We start from the raw sequence: 27,613 nt of genomic DNA, 5'->3' as shown, positions 1-27,613 counted from the left end.
GAATGGCTTTGTAAGAATGGCTTTGTAAGAATGGCTTTGTAGTCATCTTCAATACTCATCTTCAATAGTCTGGAAGCAGCAGAATGTGTTAAGAGAGGTAATTAGATGATTTTATATTTTGGTGATATTATAGATATATTTTGTTGTTTAGATTGTCATGTCTATAACATTTTTATATACTATCAGGTTAACAATACCGTGAGGATCAAGCAACGATATCACTTAACGCACACATGCATCTTAAACATAAAACCATTAGAAGTAATTAATTATGTAAAGCGTGGGGCAGTAAGAATAAGGATGTCAAGACCATTTTCAACAAGAATCTATCATCATCTGGATTTTCTTCACTCTTTCATTCCAAGTCCACAACATTATTATCTCTTTTCAAAGAGATCTTATTCCTCAGGAAACTAAAGTTTTTGGTAGGACCCATCCTCGTTGCTGCTTTCTTTGAAATATTTCCTCAATGCAGAGACCTTTATGGGTCTCTTATTTATTATTTTAATAGTTTTTCAGCAAAAAGTGAAATTAAAACTGGTTTTAGAGACTTTTGGTTTTGGGTTATACAATGGGAGAGACCCATATTGATTTCTTAAAAAAAAAAAAATTATTGGGAACAAACTTAATGAAAAATATGTAGCTTCATTTCAGACAGTTTCATACAAGGACTATGTAGTTATGGACAAGAACAAATCTCAACCCCCTAAGAAATTTCAGTGCATAAAAAGTAAACAAGCAAAAGAGACCTCTTTTTCCTCTAGACGGCGGTTCAGTTCATGCAACTCTTTGTCCATACTATTTTGCAAGAGCTTGTGCTCCCACTCCTTTGCCTCTTCGTCTACTTCCCTTGAATCACCTGCATATAGTTTCTTGAATAACAATGCCTCCTTCTAGTTTCATAACTCTTTTGAATCTTTCTTTTACCTATCGTGGCTTCAACCATGGGATAATTTGACGTCTTTATACTCGTCCACACTGCACTATCGCCTGTGAAAGAAGCACCATCACAGTAACGCAATTTAACTCTGTTCCAGTTGAAGAAATCTGCAAAATGTCCATAAAAAGAAAAAAAAAACGAAACTGAGGAAAAGATACTCCGAGTCACTGCAAGCAAATGTTTAGCTCATGATATATAATTCTGGATTAACCAGGATTCTCATCAGCCTTATCACTCAAAATTTCAGTGAAGGCCAAAACTTTCTCCATATAATTTGATGAACCACGCCCAGTGGTTTTCCGGAAGATACAGCTCCTACGTGTGTTGCACCATCCTCCACCCTGCATCAAATTAAAGAAACATTTTTTTAAGAAGAAAAAACAGACGAAGAAGAAGAGTGATAAAAGAAATTTTCTAAGAATCTTTCATAGTCAAAACTCATTAGCATTTTTGAGCGAATATACAAATAAAATAGCATTCATAAGAGTTAGATTATATATATAATATATTTATACCTCAAGTTGGATGAGCCAGCGGTTAGCCCCTTATCCAGAACCGCGGTGTAGATGATAACCAGGTAATGTTCCATCCAGGCAAACTGCAATCAAGTTTAGTGTTCAAAGAGCCACAGTATTCAATCAATCTAGAGAAGAAACTGAGTTTGCCAACTTCATCTTAGGAAACAGATTCAAAGAGCCACAGCATAAGCGTAACAAAAGAATGACATCAAAGTTTCAAGCTTCAGGGTAATTGCATTTAATCAAAAATGTGGGGAACAAGTCAAAGAATACTTCAAATTCTCTATGATCAGACAACAGTAAAGAGAGCAGAGGAATCTCGGTTACGATTCAAATCAGCACTAGCTAGTAGCTAAGGATCTCGAAAATTTCCGAGAGAGAAAGAGATCGTACAAGCTCCTTTGGAGACAGCTCCCTGAATCAAGGTGAGAGGACCATGAGAAGCTGTGAAGAAGATGTCACCAGTTGATTTTCCAGTAGCGAGATCGCATCGTCGGTATCTCTCACTTTCCCGATTTCATCGCTAGATTTGCTCTGAACCACAACATCGGTATCTCTCACCCCTGATGCCCCGATTTTGTCGGAGAAAAGAGAGCAATGGAGAAATGAAAGGGAAAAAAATGAGATGACAGAAAAAAAAAAAATTTCTCTCCAATTTTTAACCAATGAAACCTCGCCATGTGTGAGAAGAAACGTCTTCAAAAATCCCCAAATAGGAGACCTCTTTGTCAAATAAGAAACGATGGCTCTATTGTTTATTAATAATTTTCTGTTAAATACCCTAAAAAAACCGCGTTAAAGATGCTCTTATACTTGGACATCATAATCAGGTTACGATGGTCTCGCTTCATCCACAGTCTATGTTCATAGTCCAAGATAAGAACCTCACGTGATTCCGCCAAAACAAGTTCCAAAGACTTCAAACCACCGTCACTGTCTCTACTTGTAATGAATGATTCAGTTCCCAAAGTATATCATATGCGGATCTAGCAACTTCACCACATTCTTTGCGTGGTCAGGGCCATAGTTTGTGAACACATGCATGGTGAAAAACTCTTTTGCCTCCCGCAAGAATTCACGGACAAAAGGTCGAAACTTCACCAATACGTCACTTGAATAGAAATTCTCTTTAGGGACACGAAACAGATCATCTCTTGATCCCGAATCTGCCTCTTTGATCAGATGATACTTATCAATCTCGGAGAGTTTCCGACACCCTGATAGGGTCGATGAGGGTGTGTTCTAAACTAAGAACCAAGTGAAGTTTCTTTTGTCCCAATCCGATCCTCAACTTCTGTTGCTTAGTGGCCGCCTCGAACTCGCGGCTCATCCGTAGAGACTTGTCTAAGTAATTAAAAGCTCGGGCACAATCCCAAATATCCAGGAAATACCCACATCGGCAACATTCACTGCTTTGATACATCGAAAAGATCAGGCTTTCTTGCGACCCTCGTATTCGCGTAGTAAGATTTCACTCGAGATCTGCATCGACAACAAATTTGACGGTGAACAATCCAGTGCTTACATGGAGCGCCATCGATAATATCCTCAGATTCCTCAACAAATTTGATAGCTATCTCTATTTATATTTTATTTTGGTTCATTAAACCCTAATAGATATTTCCCATCTAGCGAATTAAACTGTTACGTAAAACTCCCCAGAAACAAAAAAAAAAAAACACTACGTATAACCAAGTTATTATATGCTTGATATACTAGATTTATTATTTAATGTTCAATCTTAATGGGTTGCGATTTGAGTAATCATTTCGATAATGTTAGTACTTGTTACGTTATATAATAAGAAAATAAAAACAGAAACAGAACCTATTGGATTTACAAATTTACAAATTTACAATAGGGTCTCGGTTCAGTTATTAATCTGGTTAAATCGTTTACTACTCATAAGAAACCAAACCGGATAAAAATGAAACCCACCCCCTGATTGACACCGTATCTTTGAACGGGTCAATTCCCGATTTATGACTCTCTCCGTTATCTCAGCCGTACAAACTCTCCTGACCTAGCTTCTTCGGGATTTCATCACGAACCGGAGAAGGCGACGGCGTATAAAACGGCGGCGAACCACAAGGAGTAGAGAACGGCGTCGTTCCGTCGTCGTGGTGATCATAGTCACAAGAGTCAACCTCGTCGTCGTTTCTCTCCCTTACTACAAAACCATCTTCCAATTCTTCATCCTTCACATGATGATCGTCCATAGATACGCTTCCACGTCGTTCAATCTCAGCCGTTCGATGATTATGATCGGTCTCGCTAGTACAGTCTTCAGCGATGGTAAACAGAGTCTCGGAAGGACCACAAAGTAGATTCTCTCCCGTGGTTGACCACTTTGATGCCACGTCATCCATCGGCGGTGCGGCTGGTGGGAGAGGCGGAGCGGTGGCGGATCCTATTCGGAACTGTTTGTTCTCGAGACAGAAGAGGAAGAAGTAAAGAAGCTCTTTTGACGGCGGCGGTGTCGCCGTCGGGTCACCTCCGCGGGAGGAGAAAGCGTCGAGTTCTGATCCGGCGATACTCCGACGACGAAACCGGCGTTTCCACCATAGAACGTAGGCGAGCTGAGCCGTGACGGCGATTAGACAAAACACGAATACGGCGACGAGTATGGTTGCGGTTTGGCTCAGACCCATTTTGAGATTGCGAGAACAGAGTAAGGGGAAGATGTAATCTAAAAACTTCGTCGTTTCGTGGTTTAATTATGGATTTGTGTGTTTTAGACTTTAGAGGGTAGTTTTGTACATTGTTACATATTTTTGGGCAGTTGAAGTGTCACTATCGGAAAAGAGTTTCCGAGTAGGTTCCGGTTAGAAAGATCATTAATAGTCAAATAATTTGGATTTCTAAATTTTAATAGTAGTTTTTTTTCTTTGTCGTTTAAATACACATAGCGACCTTCAAAAATGATGCGTTACTCGTGAATTGGAAGAGAGAGCATCGCGTTCAATATGTGATTCTTTACCAATTAAAGCTTTTGGGCCATTTGATTATTGAAAAGCCCAAATGATTACCAAACTAACTTCATGTTAAACGGCCCATTTTAGTTTATAGTTCTGGGTTTATGTCTTTATGATTTTTTTTTTTTTTTTTCACAGTCTTTATGATTTATATATCATTTTTGTTTTTTTGTTTTTTTTTGGTCGAAGATCATTTTTGTTTTTGTTTTGTTTAAGGGTGTTTAAATTAAAAAAGACGATTATGTTCTTACGTGTTATGTTGCATAAACATATAAATAGCCAGATGATTCTTTTGTTTTGTTTGGCTCAAGCCTCAAGGATACACCAGATAATTATCTAGATCTCAAATATTCATGTGGTACTTTGTACTAGTTAGAAACTGTATTTGAAATAGTTTTTCTAGGAATTGTACTCATAACATGCCTTTGAATTGTTCGAATTCTTCTTTAAGATTTAGGCAAATGTTGATTAGGCCCTTGACTGACTGCTTAAAAATCAAAAATAAGGATTTGGGCCATGAGGCTGATTCATATGTTGCTTACATTCTAGTAAATGACTACAATTTCTTAGTTTTCTTATTTGATAGAGAAAATGTACCAAGAGGAGAAAAAGTTGGTGTGTTTTGTAGCTTTTTGAAAGATAAAAAGCGAATTATGTTGAGATCAAAGTTTAGGCCTCTAATGGCTAAATGCCCATCACAAGGCTCTTAAAAAACTTAAAAGTCCCCCAAAAGCAGAGAGATAGAATTTAGCTTTTTTACCCTCTCTTTTTCTCTTCTGCTTTAAAAGGGTCACCCACTTTCTGCAGTTCTTATTAATAAAATTAATTATATACTTTTCCAAAATCATGCTTAACTTTATCTTCCTTCCTGCTTTTGAGGATAAACTTTAGATTCCATGCATGAATTGATGGACATATTTACCCACATACTCATACATATAATATGCATTTTTTCTTTTCTAATTTGCCGATAAACTAATGTGGATATTTTTGTGTGTACACATGGGCTGAACGGTGTGATTCCCATAATCATCAAATGTTATCATTTAGACATTTACCGACAAATCTGTGTATATCAATATCAGAAATATTCAGATCATATACTTAAACAACTCGTTTGGATACAAATTTGATATAAACATTTTCAAGCGTATCCGTTCTTTCCACTCTACATAACATATCTAAGCAAAAGCTTACCTTATTTCAAGTTTGTGACGGGAGATTCATTCTTAAAAGTGATCAATACATATTCTAGTCCCCGATCCAAGGGATGTTGGAGCAATAATATCTAAAAACTTCTGATATTAAAAGAAAAATAAACTTGTAAAGGCAAAAGAGATTCTAAGGTGGTGGCTTCTTCCTTTCTCTTGGGAAAAAATAAAGAGAGAAAAGATGAAACGAACCAGAGTGGCAATAAAGTTTGTGGAGATTTTTAATATAAATCAAGCTGTCTTGGATTGTAAAGGAAATTGTATGCTTTATGTTTAGACTAATTAAGGGTTAACTCTGGGTTGTCTATTATATATATATATTTTTTTTAATGTGCTTCATATTATATGATCTTTTTGTTGAATGTACAAATTATTCATAAAAATTGCAAAAAGCCGAAAATCACTTAAAATATCTGTATTTTATAGTTAACTATCAAAACAACAACAATGATTGACTTTGTATTAGAAAAAAAATTATTATCAAATGTTTTGAAGCAAAAAATTAAATGAAAACATCTTCTGTAATGGATGAAGTTGTTTAAAGAAAATTCATAGTTAACGACAAACATTCTTAAAAGGAGAATGAGAATAATACGCTTTACGTCGATAGATGTAATTGTGTATTAAGTATTAGTATATTGTCGCATTGCATGTTCTTTCTTCTAGCTTAAGCGTTCTTTCTTCTAGCTTAAGTCTTAATTTATATTCTATCTTTTGTTCAAAATATTGTGTAGCAATCCTCATCTTTTAACGATTATCAAAGGATCTAAGCTGTGGGTTAGTTTAAGCATATAAGTTGTTTCAGAATTTCAAATAGAAGAACCGTAATTAACAACTTGCATGGCAATCGATTGAACATGAAAGAGGAAAACTTGTATGCAGCCAAAGATTGATATCCATGCACGAAGCTGCCAATAAAACTTATATCACAAAATCCATTTTTTTTACTGCAAATTGTACTTTATTAATTTGAAAGAAGATCCGAATACAACGTATCAATTAAAGGTCCGATAAATACAATCAGAATAGACAGGAATATACGAAGTACATTTCTTAGCTAACAAATGGGCTGCCTCATTGGAATTTCTTTTGACATATACTAAAGACTGATGAGAATTATATAAGTTTTATCACAAAGAGCAATATATAAAGAGAATTATAAGAACGATGTATAACTTAGATCTATATTAACTAACTACTACTATCGACCATTAAGATATTATATCGTTCTTTGTTTTTTTTTGACGTCGACATTCTATCGTTCTTAGTGGTGGTAACAGAGAAAAACAAACATAAATCCGAAAAAAAACTTCCATAAAAACTAAAAAACTAAAACATATATTAAACCTATAGATATACGGTTCTTTACGGCGGCAAAAAATCGATCCAACAGTTCAGCATAGTGAATTGAATATGGTGGAACAGGAAGAAAAAAAATAACCAAATAATGAAATAAATCACTTGGTGTACCGACAAAATCTTTATATAAAACGTGGTAAATTTCGTTAGTTCAATCCAAATAGTATCTCGAAATTTTTTGTCCCTTTTCAGCCTTTTTTCAGTCATTTTTCCGCGAGCATAAGTGATCATTTACGACCATAATTTGAAAATTTTACAGTAAGAGAAAGAAGAAAATCTGTGACCAAAAAGAAAAAGAGAAAGAAGAAATTCTCAATTTTCCCATTCCCATATCCTTCTACAAGGTTCCTAAGCCAAACCAAAAAAAAAAAAATCTACTACTACACGTTTAACCAAGAGTATTGTCCCAATGAAAGAGAAATACGTAAGGAAACAAACACATGATTTAATCGGAATGATTAAGTCCATGTTCATAAACTTGGCCATGTTACATACTTACATGCACACATGCATGATGTTATGTTGACGAACACTTGAAATGAAACCGTGCATCCACAGCTTCGAGCAAGCCAATCTCATCACATGATTCTTCTTCACGAACGTCATCATCAAGAGATAGGTTGAGATCGAGTGCAACACAAGTAGCAACGTTCTTCTCTTCCGATTGATCTGAACCGGCAGAGTTAACGGGAGGAGAACAAGCTCTTGATCTTGAACTGAATCTTTCACAGCTCAAGATCACAATCGCGTCTTCAAGCGAAGCTTCTTCACCGCTCGAACTACGAACTCTTCCTCTCTCGATAGCTCTCTTGAACCCCATTTGAGATAAATAATCAGCTTGCTCTATATCTTCCACTAAGAACACTCTGTTCGGATCTAACGAAACAGCTTCAGAGAATCTCTCAATGTAACTTAAGCTCTGTTCGTCTCTCGACCTCTTGTTCCTCACATCTTCTGCGGATTCCGATCTTTGCGATGAGAAACTGCTCAAGCAGATCGAGACGAAGCTGTTTTGAGATCCGAAGAGAAGTTTGGCCAATTCTCTAGCGATCTTCTCTTTAGCCTCTACGTCAAGACCTTGGAAGAACATCCAAGTCTCTTCTTTTATATCATCATTTCCGTTGATCTTCCTCGTACTCGATCCTGATCTGCATTTCAAGACTGTTTTCGCTATCTCCACGATTATATCCTTCTGCCATGGTACCTTGCTCTCCAAGGCATCACATAGTGTTGCTAGGTTTTCATCATTCATCTCTTTAAACCTGGAAGAATCATGTTCCACCTCCATTGCATCGCTAGAAGAAGCGGCTGAGTTAATTGTCGAATTAGGATTCGAAGAGAAAAGCTCGTTTTTTTGTTCGCTGTCATGTTCTGGAATAAACAGTCTTAAGTGGGATGCATCAGGGGTCATGGAATGATGATGATGACGATACTTGTTTGTCACGATCACGGGCCAATCACCGTTGCTTTGAAGATTATGGAGAGTACTCGAAGGTTGAACAGAACCAGAAAAGGAAGAAGTAGGGGAAGAGAGTGTGAGTGTTTTTAGAGATGGTCTCTTGTGGATCGAATCGCAGATTGAGTTCCATTTCACCACAAGTTCCTTTATAGAGTGTGAATCCTGCCAAGTCCAAGAATCATATATACCTTGAATGAAGTAAACGAAAAGGAAATGAAAATGTGAATTTGTTTGATGTTTATATAACTCACGGTGTCGCTTTTTTTATTTTCATTCTTGTACTGCTGAAGCCACGCAGGTAAAGCTGCAACGGTAACATTGCTATTGCTGCATTGCAAGAACCGTGCTTCTGCCTCAAACTTGACAGAACATTCCTCACAGAAACTGAGCTGCTCCTTTAATGGATGCAGCTGCAGAGGTAAATTCTCTGATTTCTTGACTTCAAGCTCACTGCTTCAAAAAAAAAAAGATGATTAATTAAGAAGCGTTAAACTTGGTTTAATCTTTGAATCTAACTAGAAAGAAGTAACTTATTTTCTCCAATCTTTCTTTAGTATTTCTCACAAGAAAGCAGATAAAAACATATAGAAAAATAATAGAAAAAAGGTACGAAAAGGATGCACGTTGTTTCACCGTTCTTTTAGACGATCACCAAATAAAGCAAAAACACTATAGGTGAAATTGTCCTTTTCGAAAAAGAGACAAATAGTTAGAACATATCCAACAAAATTTAATATTAAAAAAATAAACCCATCTCTAGTGTCCAGATTATGTTGATTGTACATTCAAAAGGTGAAGACTTTACCTCTCGGAGACGAGACTCAAACGAAGGCTACTAGTCGTCGCCGGAATAGTGAGAGTAGTGAGACACCAAAGGGACTCAAGCGAAGGTTGACCAGACTTGCATCTCACGTAAGTCTGTGAAGTCGCAAGACCCATCAACCAAAACCTCCCATGATCTCCCATGACCAACCCACGAGCCAACTTCCCAATCTCCATTATCATATGCTCCACAACACAATAGTTGTTGTTATACAGTGAAGAACTTTTCGTTCTAGACTCTACGAACCAGTTTAGATCTCCCAGATATAGAATCACTCCTTTTCCGACATAGCTCCTCACAAGTGTCTCCAACTCCTCTAGCTTATGCTCCACATCGGATCTACTCGGTTGCCCAAGCGATGAGAACGATAAAGTTATAAACTTTACGTCTTTTAAAGCTTCGGGCACATCTTTTTTGTCAACTTTCTCCATCACTGTTCTCACAACTTTGTCAACAGTGGCTAAACACTCTCCCAGGATCACGAAGTTCTTCCTCTTTTTGTCGACTAGACTATCTATAACGTTCATGACATCCTCGTTCCTGACAGGAGTTAACAACTTCCCTTCTTTGGGTTTACTCGAGGAGGTTGTTTTGGAGCAAGTCTCTAAAGAAACAGCTTGCTCGACTTTGGTCTTCACTTGAGGACTCGAGAAACCAGCTTCTCTCATCACTCTACTCACGCTAGGATCATCGAGGATGGATATTATGAGCTGCTCCACTTCAATCTTGACAGCTAAAATCGGTTGTTGCTGGCTCTCGATGGATCCACGCCGCTGGTGAGCCTGCGCTCGTTTGAAAGCTGCACCGAGAGCGTTGGAGATAGAAGGGAAAGGGGAAGTTGGAACCCCTAACATAGGACTCCCCGTGGAGGTCGGGAGGCGGTTTAGAGCCACGTTGAAGCAGAGCTCGAGGGCTCTGCATTGAAGAGGGTGAGTGTGAGATTGGAGACAAGCTGTTCTAAGTAAACCCGTGGAAGCAGAGAGCATGGTGCTAGCCACATGGAGAGGTGTGACCTGGGCATGCCCTCTCCTTCTAGCCAAGCCCATGGCTTGTTTCACCACGTTTGCAGCCTCAGGCGTGAGGGCTTGCTCCACCGTGCAGCCTCCAGCTCTCATGGTTACAAAAAACACCCTAAAGGAACACAAGGTAGGGGTACTAGTACTGAGAAGTGAGAGATCTACAGTAAAGGTTTCAAGGGACTGTCTTCATTCCATTTATCTAAGACAACGAAAGCACCCAAAATGGAAGGTGGGGTTAAATCTTAAACCTAAGAGCAGAGTAAGGAAAGAGAGGGAGAGAAAGACAGAGAGAGATCAAGGGAAGAGGTGAAAAGAAAGAGGGAGAGGAAGAAAAGGGTTTTGGTCATCAAATATATGAGGAAGGAGAAGGAGGAAATGTGTATGCTTTTCTTGTGAGAGAGGCAAAATTTTTGGGGGTTTTTTGAGGGTCCAAAGTGGATTTTGTAGTGCAAAGTGGAATGCTTGTGATGACAAAGCAGTATCAAAAGGCAAAGGTAACTCAGCTTTGCCCTTATATTCTTTTCTTTCTCAAAAATCACCAAAAAAAAAATGAAAAAACAAAATTAATGGGTACTGCAGCTAAGTGGGTCTCTTTTCTTTTCTGCAAAGCGTATCACTTATTTAGAAAAGAACCTAATTAAAGATGCTTATCATCATTCACTTATTTAGTATAATAACTAATATCCCCGTAGAAAATATTTAGGAGATAATCACTCTCCCCTTTTAGTACCTTGAAGCTACTACTATCCTAAGCTAGTCCCAGCACTTTTTCAGACAAGAGTCTCTTAATCTAGATCCAGTCCAGTAAGCTATACTCAGGTCACATGTAAGCAACAACATAGGAGCCACTAAAACATGGGAATAAACAGATTTTTGTAAAAAAAAGAAGAAAATACTGTATATATTTTTAGCCAAACTATGTCTCAACAAACATATATAGTTTTTTTTTCTTCTAAGAATATTTTTGGTTTTCCTGAAGCAAACACAGTTTAATTAGTGGTAACTTGTAATAAATTTATGAATATGTTTTCCTACCTCATTCTCAAGTAAGAGAAGAGTTATCAATATACTAGAAATATGAAATGCCAGGTTCTGTTCCAAAAGATAATCATATACATCCGCCTGAATGATATTGAAATACACTCGTAAACTGATTACTATGTAATATTTTTTTTCTGTCAACGGACCGATTACTATATATGTTGTTTTTAACCTATCAAACTCTGTAAAACAATATTGTTGGTGAAAACTATGTTTCCTTAGCCAACTAAGTAACACATGGAATGATATTGAAAATCAGAAGTCTGCATTAATTTCCAAATGTTACCCAAGCAAAATATTTTTTTACTAGCCCAACGCATATGAACAGGAAACACAGAACAGAGCAGGGTCTTTGTAAATTTTTCGAACTATTGCATGAAATTTAGTAACTCAACCCCCTAAAATTAACAGTAAAAAGCAAATCAAACCATCTGACCCATTACAGACATTAAACATATGCATCATTCGCTTTCGTTGCTTTCATAAAAGTGTGTAGCTTTTGGCCCATAAATTCCATTTTAAAAACGAGAGAAGAAACGAAGGTGTTTCGAACAAGAAAAATATTAAAAGAAAGCGCACAAGGCAGTTGGTGGGGACAGTCTTTGATTGTATCTGCTATCAACACGACCAATCATTTTCATGTGCCTAATGAAATCAAAGTTTCAGATCAGTAACAGGAACCCACAAATCAAAATAAAAGAAAATAAGGCTATTAGAGAACAAGAACACAAGATATATTAATATATAGAAGCAGAACTGTGCTTATTATTTTATTATTGCAACATAATTAAGAGATAAGAAAAGTTTGATTCTCGTACCACTAATCAACATGTCAAGCCATGCATTTTATATCTTAACTTGATAACACTAGATATACGCACACAAAGCTAAACAGATGCAGATGCCTATCAATATTTCAAGAATCCATTGAGAGAAAAAAAAAACGCAAATTCATTCACTGTTCAATGAAGGCCCCATAATCTAAATTCAGTGATTAAGGAATGATAAAATCAGTCAACAAAAAGAAATGATTCCGCGTATGGATTATTCAAACATGAGATCATTGCAGTAATTGGTACAAGGAGCTTTACCTATTATACTTCTACTTTGATGAAAACATCTCTCTCTCTCTCTCTCACATGAAGCATGCCACTGCATAGAAAGAAGATAAAATGCACCACCATTCAACTTGCCTAGGAATCTCCAATAAGATTTATTCACTTTGGTAAGAGAATCATATAAGCTATATTCCCACTATAGATATGTATGTTCTAAAGACTATAAATCAATTACCTTTTCTTATAAAATATTGAAGAAATAGAGTAAAAATTACAATATCCTCACTAGAAACAAGAAATCTTCCTTTCATTCCCCAATCATCTTTTTTACAGCTTTTTACTTGTTTTTATGTAAGCCTTCACCTGAAAGCCACTATTCCCTGCAACAAGTACTATTACACTCACTTCCTCTCCCAATGCTTCTACAAAAGAAGCTAAAGCATCATTTACCCATGCATATATGTATCAACTCAAAATGAGGAAAACACAAGAATGTTGTGGCATAAAACAAAGAGAAAAATCATCCTACAATCATTATTCAGGAAAAGCATGTGAACGTTTTAAAATCAAACATGATTATATGTTTCTAGAGTATAAGAGGACACAAAATCATCAACGTTAGGTCACTCTTCACAAGAGAGCTTTGATTTCTTCTATTTATCATGGACGCTAATAGGAAAATATCTTTTAAACTCGCTTACTTATAAGAATACAAATACCAATAGCAAGGGAATAGATCACTTAGTTTTCTAAAGTCCCTTTGCTAAAATTTACGGGGTTTTCATGAGGTTACACAGATGTGGATATAATTGCTTACAGATGACTTGTGGGACCAAATAGGAAAGTTGTGAGAATAAACACAAACTCATCAACAGTTTCTTCCTCGCTGTCTGCGTTTAAGACAGAAAAAAAGGGAAGGAAAGGGGCTTTGATTAGCTTAGACCCAAAAGAGATCCAAAGGAAGACCAAAATCATTTGAATGCAAAAGTGTTTTGAATGATGAGAGCAAAGGAATATATATAGTTACTTCAGGCACACCCAATCAACCCTCTTCTCCTTTAATAAAAATTGGCAATCTTTGTTTACCCTAACTAAAAGACTTAAAAAAAAAAATTATTTGCATAAACCAGTCCTTTCGAGAAATTAAAGTGTATGACCACACAGTCAAATGTGAATGCTTTAACAAGGATCAGACCCCAGATGATTCTAAAGCACTTGCGTTTACGAGAAGAACAAAATGTGAACAACCCGTCTCTCCAGCCCACTTGCTAAAGATTTAGCCAATGTAGCCATCAACTTTTAAAGAATTTGGCCTTTTACAAAACAACACAGAGTATTTTGCATCAGATTTTAAAAATTACTTAGCTGAGAATTTGATTGTTTCACATTAAACTGAAACTGGCTTGTAGGACCAAAGAGGACAACTAGAAAACAAAATACAAAATCGCCAATTGTTTATGAGGTTTAGACTATACAAAGTTGAGACCAAACTCATTTGAATGCAAAAGTGTTGATTTGGAACAAAAGAAAGCAAAGGAATATAGATAGTTTCTTCTGGCACACCCAATCAAACGTTTACTCTAACCAAAATAAACTAACTTTTTTCCCTAACAAATACATTCAACCTCAGTCACAAAAAAAAAGAAAAAAAAACAAAAAAATTCATTTGTGTAAACCAATCCTTTCAAGAAAGTGTTTGACCAGAATGGTCAAAATGTGAATGCTTTAACCAGGACCAGACCCCAGATGATTCTAAAGCAATTCTGTTCGCAAGAAATATACATCGGAAATACGATCAGTTTTTCCATCCCACTTGATAAAGCTTATTTTCAATTAATTTAACATCCAATTTTGAAGAATTAGGCCTTGAAAAAGATGTTTTGCATCAGAATCTAAACAACATAAGGTACTGCTAGCGTTGAGTTAGATTGAAACTGACTTGGAATCTTGCATGAATTGTAAAAGTGATACGTGTTCTGCATGACTTTTCCCAGTGGTTTCTATGAAATCAAGCTCTTTTCTTCATAGGCAATAGAAGAGCCTCTAGAATTCTTTTTAAACAATTTCAAAATAAGGCAACCTTATCACAAAATCAAAAAGGGCTCCCAATTTGATTTTGTTTTTAGATTTCTGAGCATTCAAAAGAAGCATCTTTATTCTCCTGGGTGTGACCATGTGGGAAAAAAAACGAATAGAAGTAGCAAATATAGAGAAAGATAAATATGAGAATAGTTTAAGGCATAATTGTCCTTTAGACGGCCTATATAACTTTACGAAAGAAAGAGACCAAATTTAAAGATTAAAGGAGGAATGGAGAAAAGTTGTCCTAATTTTATCATGACAGCCTTCTTAATCTAATGTCATGAACTTGATTCACAACGTGTCTCTTTATTCACAAATTATTATTATTATTATTATTTTTTGCCTCGCATAACAACTATATACTCATGAGTAATCCCGGCAATCTAAAAGAAAGGTTCGCTATGGTTCAAAACTTCAAATAATATTTTGAGTCTTATTAAGAATCTAAAACGGTGGCTTATATTCCTCATTACTTGTTCCCTACATTTTCCAAGAGTTTAAGCTAGCAGAACAGCACAAATACTATCATATTATTGGATACATATGTGAATCCATAATATCAACGAAATCAAGCATATCTGCATATGCATAATTATGCAGTGAACAAGTGTTGGGAAAGTCCTATCACAAGAAGCACTCGAGCTTTTATGATATGACAATAGAAAGGAAAGAACAAATTTAGTTAAAGTTAAAAGGTTAATTATATCTCAGCAAAATTCTTTGATATGTGGTGCTATATAACAACTAAAATGTCAAAATAACATGTTTATGATACCGAGTTTGACTTTTCCTTAACTATCTATGCTTTTCCAGATAAATCAATACAAACAAATATTTGTATAACCATACCAAAACTTTTTCTAAAACAATACTCGAAAAAAAAATGAAAGAAAACTAAATCTGCTTGGTTACTAGTGACAAAACAAAGCGCTTACTAGTCAACTATTGCAGTGCTACTCTGGCTAATGCTTAGGATGCGCATATACATAACAAACATCAAAACGTAAAAAATTTCGAAGATTTGCTTTATCATCATGATCACGATAAGTTTCATCATAAATCTGAAGATTGAAGTTTGTGGATACAAATAAAAGGATAAAAAACTTCCACGATCTCAGTTTTTACGGGATTTCAAATGGAAACCAACAATGTTCACAAAAAAAAAAGGAACGTATGAGTTTTAAATTGTAATTATGAAATCTGTTAGATTTAAAAAAAAAAGAGGTTGAAAACAATTACTTGAGTAGAAAGTTACGACCGCTGATTCCTATAATTGTCTGAGAGAATGCCGGAGAAAGACGCCGGCGACGACTCGATCTGAACAGAAAGAGGAACCCTTGCTCGGCCGTTACGCTTTCAACCTTGGGCTTGTGGTCCAAGATTATTCCGATTCTACACGAGACGAGCAAAATACATTGAAGCCCAACAATTTACATGCGCTTTCATAGAGCCTAAAATTAAAGGCCCATTAACAGGTCTTTTATGAGTCAACTACAAGCCGTTAGGTACAAAGCTTCCAAACGAACTTTCTAAATTTCTGGCGATGATTTTCTTGTTGGTTTGGGTAAACAATAATTTCTGAATGGGAAGAACAGGTTAATTATTTTGTGATTTTATTTTGATTTTACGTTTGATTTTTTCCTAGACCTTTTGCGTTTGGATTAAAATATATAAAAATTAATATATTGTATCTTAATGATTTTCATGCTTATGGTTCATGCAGGTTCGGTCTTAGATTATTAGGATTATAAGTTCTCAGTTAAACAAACGTTGTAATGTTTGAATCGAACTGTTGTAATAAAGGTAGATTTTTTAGCATTTTTAAGCAAAGAGAAACTAGAGATTAGTGATTTCTAAGTATTGTCATTTTGTCACCATTTAAATTCATATCCAATAAAGAAGGTATGTGAATTGTTGACATAACAGATGTTATCTTAGTTTCGGAAACTTCTGCATTTTTGCTGGGTAAGAATTTTTTAAAAAAATTTTTGACAGATTTTATTAAAATGGTCATTGTCTGAACGCTTGGACACTTATGGTCTATTTCTCTGGAGTCTGGACCAGTTAGGGATAAAACGAGATCCATCCAGCTGCATATTGACTATACATTGCCCCACTTTTTAGTCGGCCAGCCCGCATCTAAGTGCAACCGTAACAATTTTGATAAGATTTGTAATGTAAAATTAGAAAAGTTTATCTGACAAGAGGCTGTTTCAGCATTTCCAAGCTGATATAAAATGTTGTACAAAAACCTGATACGTCAAAATTACTAGTATTAATTTAATACTATTTGTCAAGCTAGAAAGCTTCGATTATATTCTATTCTAATACTGTACATTGTTTAGTACTTATAAATGAAACCTTTTTAGTTTTTAATCACATTGATTGCTCTGGTTGACAAAACAAATAAAAAACTCACATTGATTACACTGACCAAACAAATTACACTGATCGCGCCAGAAACATAATTATCGGTACCTCATTATTGAAAAAATATCTTAATCTTGGAACTTTTTGTGAGCTGGCATGATTAGCAGATGCAACTCATTTCCCCTTATCGCATTCATTGCTTTATCGCTTTTTACAATTTCTCCAATTTCATTAAACCGGATCGGACTGTAAACCGGTAAAGCTACTGTAGTATTAATATCCTTCAATCCCAAAACTATACACCTGAGATATTTTTGTCTCTTTGTTTTGAGTGACACATCTAAGAGACTGAGAGCTAATTACAGGCTGGTTATAAAAAGTAGAGTATTTAGTAGTATCCTTTTTACTTGCCTGGAATTTCATACAAAATATACAAATGTGTATCATATATACTTTTATTGTTCCTAATATTTCCTTTGATATATAAATGTTATGAATATATCCCTAGCACTCTATTATACAAACTATAAAAACTGAAAAAGAAAGTTCTACTTTTTCTTACTTTTGGTACACATGGAAAATGTACTTCATGTTTGTTTTACATCAATAACCAATTTTTTTTTTTTTTTTAAAAACTGTGAATATATAGTGTTGCTTTGGTTATTTTTGTCAATGGACATCGACGTGGTATCACTGTAATACAGTATTAGCATCCATTCTCTATTGTTTCCGATAATGCATACAGCCTACTTCACATGATAGTGTCCACCATTTTAGTATCCAATTAATGCAGATAAATTGAAATTTTATTTTTACCACTATTATATCTCTATATATTTTTTCTATAATAATTATGAACATTTTAACAACCATTTTTTATTTGGAAAAGAAATTAAATCCATAAAATTGGCCTCATCGTTTTTAAAAGTCAAATATACCCCTGGAAACTCACGGGCTGCACTTCTTCTGCGCGAACCCAAACCTGTCATTCTCCAAATCGTATTCCACGTGATAGTTCTGTTGCTGGAAACTACCGAGAATAATCGCCGGACCACTCCCTCCGGCATCGGCGGAAACCACCGTTAGACAGACATTATCATTGCTTTTTACAAACGCGAAGTAGTTAGACGTCGGCAATTTCATTTTTGCTCCACCTTTGAACTCGAAGGTTAAGTCCGGCACCGTCAGCGATCCCTTGCCGGAGATATTGAAGCACGGCCCAATTCCGGTGGTCTTCTCTAAGTCTTTTTCTCGGCTGTAATTCGACATCTGCGTCGCGAATTCCTCGGCAACGAGATCGAAAATAGGTTGCTCCATGAAAGTTAATGTGGTTCCGGAATCGACGATTGTTCCTCCGTTTCCGTCGGTTCCCGGCGCGAGGTACTTGTACGGAATCTTCACGCGCTTGCTTCCGACGAAGATTCGCCGGAGATTGAGGTAGTAGTACTCGAGAAAAGCGGCGTTGGAGACGTTTGGGTTGTTTCGAAACGGCGTATAGCTAAGACCCGGAGTTTTCAACCCGGTTTTATGACCCGACCCGGTATCCAAATCGAGATCCGTGGTCACGTTCGTGTCGTCGAACCGTCGGGAAACCAAACAATGCGAGAATCTCTTGAGATTCATCTGAGAAGGGAGAGACTCGGGTCCTCTCCCGAACCCGGCGATACCAGCGGGTTGTCGGGTCGAGAGAATTGAGCATCCGACTAGGAAATCGGGTACGGTTAGATCCGGGAAAACAAGTTTGTCGGATATCAAAATCCCAGCCGTTGATCCTGATCCGTATTGGATAACGTACGGTGGACAACCGAGGGTGCAGTTTCGGGTATTCGGGTCACATCCTCGACATTTAAGATTGGGTCCGAATAGAAGCGAGCATTTCGGATTCTGGCACCCGACGATTCGTGACGAGGAAGAGTTCTTGGGCAAAAATCTAGGGATCCGATTCGGATCCAAACCGGAGAAATTGCAACCGGAGCAGAGATACCTCGAGGTACAAGGGAACCAGACGAGGCTGCTTCCGGTATCGAAGACGAAAGGGATGGTCTGCGACGGCGTGCCGAAGCTGAGGGAGACGGAGTATCCGCCGTAGCTACGAGGAGAAAGAGGGGATTTGACGACGGCGGCGGATGCGGAGGCTGTGGAGGAAGCGGAGAGAGCATCTTCGTCGGGTTTAATGGAGGTGGGTTGTTTGAGCTCTTGTGCTCTGGCGATGGAGGAATCGGCGAGACGGCGGAGAGAGAGGTAAGGGTCGTTGGGTTGTTGGTCTGTGTGGTGGGAGAAAGGAGAGAGAGGTAATTTGACGGCGGAGACGACGGAGAGGAAGAGAAGGAAGAAAAAGAGAGGAGGAGAAGAAGAAGAAGCCATTGTTTTTTGTGTTGAGCTGTTTTGGATTGGTGGCTTATGGGTTAAGTAAGAAGGAGGAGGAAGAAGACAAAGTAGTGAAAAGTGGAAAGAAGAGCAACGAAATGGCAAAAAAGTGGAGAATCATGTTCGATCTCTGTGACTTTCTTCTTCCTTTAAAAAAAAATCTGTACAAGAATTTTAATAATTTTAATTGTGTCCGTCGTTAAAAGGAAACTTACCACTATAAGTAAACAATACGTGGAAATGTATTTTTGTATGTCGATCGTCGCCGTGATAATGTACGTAAAGAAAATAGAGAGCCAGCCAATACTTGTATTTATTGATACATGCCAATTTTAACCGAATTTGTGATGTATATGGTGATGGCTTAATAATATTCGATATAGAAATACTAAAATCTAGTATTCTAGCTAATGTAATTATAGAACCATACAAAAACAAAAATTTGGAGCTATATAAAATTAGAAATCAGAAAACAAATATTTGGCTTGATGGATTGGCCATGTGATCACTCAATAGTCAAGTGGCTAACCCATTTACAAATCATGTGATGCATATTCCATTAATGCACATCTTCTCTAACCAATTCACACGTTGCTTTAATCGACGGGAAATTTGTCTGACTTTTCAGGAATGGATATTTATCTGTCCAACTTCAGACTCGATCGAATTCATAAGAAATCTTTTTTTTTAATACACCAATTAAACTAATCACAAAGTACTAACATGTGTTTTTCATTGGATTATATAAATATATATATATATATTATGATCCAATCATCCAAAGTATCCTCGATCTCTTTTTTTTTTTTTTGCACTCAGAAAAAGATCCGAAGATCAAGAGATTTGTAATTACCCTATTTTTTATGCATATATGTAATTTTGCGTTTAGATTGATATGAATTTGAATAGATTAATTGATCCTCTACGTTAGGAATCAATTGACCAAACAAGGCACGTTGAATACAATAGGTGTGAGTAATCGACCACATGTATAATTTGTTGACCCTTACAAAGTATGTGACCTGCGTGCTAATCCCCGGTAAATATATGGCCTTACACTTTCGTAATTCGCAGACAGTGATAAAACAATCAATGGCTTTCCTTTCAAACCAGTGACTTACTGAACGTAGTCACATAAAACCATCTTGATGAAGAATCAATTAAGTCTATAATGCCATATAAGACCATCTCCAACCACTATTCATCTAAACACCAAATTTTAGTGTTGTGAATAGTGGCAAATTTGGTGTTTGAGTGAATAGTGTTTTTTTTCATCTTCAACCACAATACCAAATCTCACACTAAAAAAATATATTTTATTATTATATTATTAAATTTAAAATTCTCTTTATCTTTTAATGTTTTGATAAATACTAATATTTGCTTAACGAAATTGGAAATAATAATTTTCCCAGATATTAAAATATTGTTTAAATTTATATTATGTTTTTAAAATTTATCTTGTTTTATTTAAATTTTATGTTTGTTTGATTTTATTTTGTAATTTTATGTTTTTAGTGTTTTTAATTAAACTTTATTTAATCTTAATGATAATATGTATTAATTTAAATATTTTATGTATTTATATTAATTACAACTAAATCTCATATTAATTATACTTAAAAGTTATATTACTATAAATGATATGATAAAAATACAATTTGGTATATTAATTCTAGTTATGAAATTTAATTAATTAATGAATACTATAATAATGATATTATACTAAAAGTAACAATAAAATATTATTATAATTTTTAGAGTTTTGTGAATAGTGCAACACCAAATTTGGAGTTGCACTATTCACAAAACTCTAAAAATCAAAATTTGGAGTTGTATTTGGAGTCCCATTGAAGAAGGAGAAACGCTATATTTGGTGGGATGGAGTCCCATTGGAGAAGTTCTAAGGTTTGATAATTATGAACTCTTGAAACAAGTAAATCGCCACTACGTTCGCTATAATTGTACAGCAGCAAAACATATTTGCATTAAAAACTTCTTTTCATTAGTGTTGTGATGTTTCTGTAAGTTATGCGCAGCACAAGTGTCGCACACATACAGTAAATATGACCCACCCAAACAACTTTATAAAATGATTTTGATCACCTTGAATTGTAAACAATATTAGTTTACTTATACTGTATTTTAATTTATCGTTATAAGTCATTTGAGCGCATCGGGATTTCTCATCGTCTAAACTATCCATATTGAACATAATGCAGAAAGTGTTAGAAATAAGTAAACAGGTCAAGCTTCAGTTATGAATATGGTGCTAGATTAGAGCTCTCGATCGGACATATATGAAATAGAATAAAGATGGACCAAGCTACTTATGGATGTAACCACAATTAACATCATCACTACGGTCGGGCTATCGAACTTATTAAAAATATGAACGAACATGTACCAAAACAATGTAGTCAACTGAAAAGTGGGTTCCTTTTTCTAGTCTCTTATTTCAATATTCAAGTTTATTGTCTAATTATTATTATTATTATTATTATTATTATTTGAATCAGCGTAGGTAATGTTTTTTTTGTTGATACAACATATATTTGTAATTAAAAAAAAAATCAACCAAGAAATAAGTTAATACCTCTTTTGTTACTGTTAGCTGAATTTAGAAAGAGTTAAGATGAGATTGAATATCAAGCTCCACTTTAAAACAGTAAATATGCTTAGGCGATGTGTTAGATTTAGTGAATGCTTAGAAGGGCTTAACGTGCGTTATAAACTAAGAATAATTCCACGACTTTGAGGAACCTTTCAACGTTTGGCATTCGAAGAATCAATAAATTTTGAGGTAATGCTAACATTCCGTCAAGCAGCATTTCACCCAAAAAAATAGAACATTTTTTTTGCCTATGGCTTCTTCAGGCCGGAGCATGACTATATATATATATATATATATATGTTTAGATAAATGATTTTGTTCATTCTCCGAGAATATACTTCATGTAGAATAATGTCGTATCCTATCAATGTTTCCATATGTCATGTAGAATAAATGAATTGTCGTATTTTATTTTTTCGTGTTTGCTGTTTTCATTTATAGCAATCCCCTTTTTCATTCATTTTAACTTTTTATCCACGTTCGTCGGCTGTCGTAGCCTATGTTAAAACTTAAAACTCGACGATAATTAATTTTGTTAATACATATATTAAAGTATGTTATAACACATATCATATATGGATTCTTATACCGGCTCATTAGGCCCATCAGGGCATTGTACTTAACTTAGATTCCCTATGTACTCTATATATACATTCCAGTGATTAATAAAGTTTCTAAGTTTTCACAACACGTTATCAGCACGATAAGACTCTCTGAGCGAAAAACCCTAATAAATCCGGCCACCACTAAAACCCTAAAAGCAAGTCGAAACTTAAAAGACGCATATCTTCCAAACCGTGAGGAACCAGAAGACGATCTACATATCAAATCGAAGCCCTCGACGAGACGAATCTACTGGTGAAAACCGTTTGTCGATCCAACGTCGGACGCGCCCTCACGCACACTTACAGTACACGACGATCAACCGAAAAAAAAAAAAAACCAGATCCGAGTTTTTCCTTCTTCAACCAGCAGCTTCTCCAGTTTTGGTGATCAATCCTTGGAATTTGTAGCGGCTAACTGAAGTCTATTAGCTCCCAGTTTCATTAGCCTGTCAGAAATCCAAAGGTGGAAAAGCACACCAGCAAATGGAAACCATAGTCGTAGATAGTGGATCCAGCCACACTATCTTAAGAAACAAAAGTTACTTCATAAACCTAACCTATCAAACCGCAAATATTAGCACCATCGCGGGTCCCTCAAACCTTATCGAAGGATATGGCCATGCCTATGTGTTGCTATCAAATGGCACACAACTTGAAATACCAGATGCTCTATATTCTCCTAGTTCGAAGAGAAATCTTCTGAGCTTCAAGGATATAAGACAGAATGGTTTCCACATAGAAACCCAAGGTCAAGGGAACAAAGAATCCCTCCTAGTCACTAAAACCGTAGACGGCCATAAACAAATCCTCGAAACCATACACGCGCTCTCTACTGAACTTTACCATGCTAAAGTCCGTATGATTGAAGCTAATACCACTCTCAAAGCCCGGTTTACTGATTATACTATTTGGCACGACCGGCTCGGTCATCCCGGTGCAAATATGATGCGTAAACTAATTCAAAACTCTCAAGGGCATACCCTCAAAGAAAACCGAGCTTATCCTCAACACCTCATGTGCACAGCTTGTTCTCAAGGCAAATTGATCACTCGGCCCTCACCAGTTAAAATCTCTAAACAAACACTTCATTTCCTAGAAAGAATCCAGGGCGATATCTGTGGACCTATACATCCATCTTCCGGACCATTCCGGTACTTCATGGTCCTTATAGACGCATCGACCCGTTGGTCATATGTTTGTCTCTTGTCCTCTCGGAACCAAGCCTTCGCTAGGTTCTTGGCCCAAATCATAAAATTGCGGGCCCATTTCCCTGACTTCCCACTAAAGACTATCCGCCTTGACAATGCTGGTGAATTTATCTCACAAGCGTTTAATGACTACTGTATGGCCATGGGGGTAACCGTGGAACATCCTGTAGCACATGTCCATACTCAAAATGGATTGGCTGAATCATTCATTAAACGCATTCAATGGATAGCCCGACCATTACTCATGAGATCAAAGCTCCCGGCCTCAGCATGGGGACATGCAGTATTACATGCTGCTGAACTCATACGCATCCGGCCATCTAGTGAACACAAATATTCCCCATCCCAACTACTCTCGGGTCATGAGCCAGACATCTCCCATCTCAAAACATTTGGGTGTTCAGTATATGTACCCATTGCTCCACCACATCGAACCAAAATGGGACCTCAAAGAAGGATGGGAATATATGTTGGTTTTGACTCTCCCACCATCATAAGATATCTCGAGCCAACCACTGGAGATCTCTTCAAGGCCAGATATGCGGATTGCCAATTCTATGAATCGGTATATCCCTCTTTAGGTGGTGAGACAAACAAGCTGGTCAAAGATCTTTCATGGAATCAAATATCATTAAATTGGCAAGATCCTCGGACTCTAGAATGTGATTCAGAGATCCAAAAGATTATTCATTATCAAAAGCTAGCTAATCAATTGCCAGATTCCTTTGCTGACCCGACCAAAGTAACCAAATCGTACATCCCAGCTTGTAATGCACCAGTACGAATAGCTGTCCCAACGGGACAAACCCAAGTTGCTACAGAGTCTGCACCACGTCTCAAACGGGGCAGACCTCTCGGTTCCAAAGATAAGAATCCCCGGAAATCAAAGAAAGGTGCAATAACTGAAACCGGGATTCCTGCAATATCAGACATAGCCGCGGCTGAGACTCAATCTAATGAACCCTCAATGGAAGTTCGGGACGCCGAATCTCCAGGTTCAGAAGATAACAATGAGATCTCCATCAATTACAATATGTCCGGAATACAATGGAATCGAAAAGAAGTCGACTTAAATGCACTCTTTGCATACAAAGTAGCACTTGATGTTGCGCTCACGCAAGAGGATCTAGAACCCACGTCAATAACACAGTGTACACATCGAACAGATTGGCTAAAATGGAAAGAAGCCATAAACGTGGAGTTAAAGAGTCTCAAACTCAGAAACGTGTTCGGTCCGATCATCCGGACCCCATCACACATCAAGCCAGTGGGCCACAAATGGGTCTTTGTGCGCAAAAGGAACGAACTCGGTGAAGTCGTTCGATACAAAGCACGGCTTGTAGCACAAGGATTCTCACAGAGACCCGGAATCGATTATGAGGAGACTTATTCTCCAGTGGTGGATGCAACAACATTCCGATTCCTCATAAGTCTGGCCATAAGAGAAAATCTTGATCTGCGGTTAATGGATGTTGTAACCGCATATCTCTATGGGCCCCTGGACAACGAAATATATATGAGACTCCCAGATGACATTGAACTAAAAGACAAAAATGCATCTCGAGATCAATACTGCATCAGGCTGAACAAATCCTTGTATGGACTGAAACAAAGTGGGCGTATGTGGTACAACCGCCTCAGCGATTACCTCATCAAAGAAGGCTACAAAAATGACCCCATCAGTCCATGCATCTTCATCAAGAAGTACTCAAACAAAGGATTTGTAATCATAGCAGTATACGTGGATGATCTAAACATCCTCGGAACATCTGGTGAGATCTCCCAAACAGTCGACTGCTTAAAAGCAGAATTCGAAATGAAAGACCTAGGCAAAACAAAGTACTGTTTGGGATTACAACTTGAGTACATCAAAGGAGGAATCCTTGTGCATCAATCGACTTATATCGAAAAGGTACTCAAGCGATTTAATATGGACCAAGCTCACACATTGACCAGCCCAATGGTAGTTAGAAGCTTAAGTGATGACCCTCTTGGTCCCAAAAAGGATGATGAAGAAATCCTTGGTCCTGAAAAGCCATACCTCAGTGCTGTAGGAGCGTTAATGTACCTGGTTAGTCACACTAGACCAGACATATGTTTCGCCGTGAACCTCCTCGCTCGATATAGTTCATCTCCAACTCAGAGGCACTGGAACGGTATAAAACATCTCCTAAGATACCTTCGAGGTACTCAAGACTTAGGACTCTTCTATACTAACCAAAATAAAGATGGGTTAGTCGGCTTCGCCGATGCAGGATATCTATCAGATCCGCACACTGCCAAGTCTCAAACTGGCTACGTTTTTACGCATGGAGGAACAACCATCTCTTGGAGATCAATGAAGCAGACACTCACTGCCACTTCATCAAACCATGCTGAAATCCTAGCCATTCATGAGGCTAGTAGGGAATGCGTCTGGCTGCGCTCCATGACTCAGCACATCCGCAGAGATTGTGGTATGGACGAAGACACACAGCCCACGGTGATGTATGAAGACAACGCGGCATGCATAGCTCAACTCAAGGAAGGATATATCAAAGGAGATCGGACGAAGCACATTCTACCGAAGTTCTTCTCAACCTCAGACTGGCAGAAGGACGGCACTCTCAGCGTTCAGTAGGTCCGATCCAGTGAGAATTCAGCTGACCTCTTCACCAAATTATTGCCTACTTCAACACACCGGAAGCTCGTCAAACAGATAGGAATGTATAGACTTAGAGATCTGCAGTGATGCTACAATCAGGGGGAGTAATGCGTGTTGTACTCTTTTTCCTTCACCATGGTTTTGTCCCACTGGGTTTTTCCTGGTAAGGTTTTAATGAGGCAACATTCCCCAGCGCATTATCGAGATCCCGATTGAGTAGCTGACCCGGTTCACTCGTCCAAGGGGGAGTGTTATAACACATATCATATATGGACTCTTATACCGGCCCATTAGGCCCATCAGGGCATTATACTTAACCTAGATTCCCTATGTACTCTATATATACATTCCAGTGATTAATAAAGTTTCTAAGTTTTTACAACAGAGTACCTTTTATAATAAAAGCAAACGGCGAAATGTATTTTTTTTTTCTTATAAAATGAGCTTTTTTCTTCTAGGATTATTATACTAACAAAGACTTATCGATCAGAACTACATTTAAATATTGGAATTCAAGTTTAATTTCACTTCAAATATATATGATTCATTAAGTAGAAAAAAAAAAGTGTTGAAACAGGAAGTAAGATTTTGAATTGTCACGGGAAAGAAAAATATCAGTGCATCGAACGAAAGGGACAAAAACAAAATATAATAACAACAACAAAAAATTCTGGGAAACGATTAATGGTTTGTCCGTGGAAATTAGGAAGCACGTGAATTAACCGAGGTACACCTGGTGGGACCAGCGGTGGTCGACGCTGCATCACATGGTGACGTCACCTCCACGCTCGAGTAAAAATATAAATTATACCTTAACCTTCCTGTGTATAAATTATTGGTAACAGAAACTGAGAAACCAGTGTTCGAAACATGTTAAATCGATAACCACTAGAAGAGAAGATTTGATTGTTATAGTTTGTCATCATTACTAGCAATAACAAAACGAACAAAACTGTCTTAACATGACGCTAACAGTTACCCAGTTTATCACTATCGTTTACCAGTTAACAGTTACCATCACAATATGGACCAAGTCGAAATTTAATCTTGGTATACATTTTTTTTTTTAACAACTCAGTTAATTTACGACCTTATGGGGCTATGAACTATATTTGACCACTCAATTGAACTATGAGCTAAGAGCATCTCCAGCGGTCATATTATGTTTGGAGATATCAATTTTTTATTAATATTTTTAAGTTTGATGAACAGTAATGAAATGATATAAAATAATAAACAATAATTAAAAAATTAATACGCAGCCAATATAATACAGACACGTTGTCCATAAACCCTTCTCTCGATATGTTAATTAAACGA

General features: G+C 36.9%; 3 protein-coding genes and 1 long non-coding RNA gene across 4 annotated transcripts; all 4 read right to left on the bottom strand.

The window, feature by feature from the left end:
* Positions 1–632: 632 nt before the first annotated feature.
* On the bottom strand, positions 633–2,088 carry LOC112087875. Its single transcript, XR_002900285.1, has 5 exons — positions 1,852–2,088; positions 1,456–1,538; positions 1,152–1,281; positions 928–1,047; positions 633–859 (listed from the first exon to the last, which is right to left on the bottom strand). It is a non-coding gene; the product is annotated as an uncharacterized LOC112087875 (long non-coding RNA).
* Positions 2,089–3,269: 1,181 nt separating this feature from the next.
* On the bottom strand, positions 3,270–4,304 carry LOC18020850. The gene has a single exon (XM_006403737.2). The coding sequence runs from the start codon at positions 4,107–4,109 to the stop codon at positions 3,459–3,461; it is 651 nt and encodes a 216-aa protein (XP_006403800.1). The 5' UTR covers positions 4,110–4,304; the 3' UTR covers positions 3,270–3,458.
* A 2,997-nt stretch (positions 4,305–7,301) lies between these two features.
* On the bottom strand, positions 7,302–10,400 carry LOC18020849 (protein SMAX1-LIKE 3). The gene is made up of 3 exons (XM_006403736.2): positions 9,268–10,400; positions 8,714–8,912; positions 7,302–8,624 (listed from the first exon to the last, which is right to left on the bottom strand). The coding sequence occupies exons 1-3, from the start codon at positions 10,398–10,400 to the stop codon at positions 7,521–7,523; spliced, it is 2,436 nt and encodes an 811-aa protein (XP_006403799.1). The 3' UTR covers positions 7,302–7,520.
* A 7,226-nt stretch (positions 10,401–17,626) lies between these two features.
* On the bottom strand, positions 17,627–19,402 carry LOC18020848 (probable aspartyl protease At4g16563). The gene has a single exon (XM_006403735.2). It carries the CDS (start codon positions 19,217–19,219, stop codon positions 17,804–17,806), a length of 1,416 nt encoding a protein of 471 aa, XP_006403798.1. The 5' UTR covers positions 19,220–19,402; the 3' UTR covers positions 17,627–17,803.
* Positions 19,403–27,613: the final 8,211 nt, after the last annotated feature.

The sequence above is a fragment of the Eutrema salsugineum genome, unplaced genomic scaffold, assembly GCF_000478725.1.
Source record: "Eutrema salsugineum unplaced genomic scaffold, Eutsalg1_0 scaffold_16, whole genome shotgun sequence".
NCBI lineage: Eukaryota > Viridiplantae > Streptophyta > Magnoliopsida > Brassicales > Brassicaceae > Eutrema > Eutrema salsugineum.
This window is presented reverse-complemented; position numbering and strand designations above follow the sequence as displayed.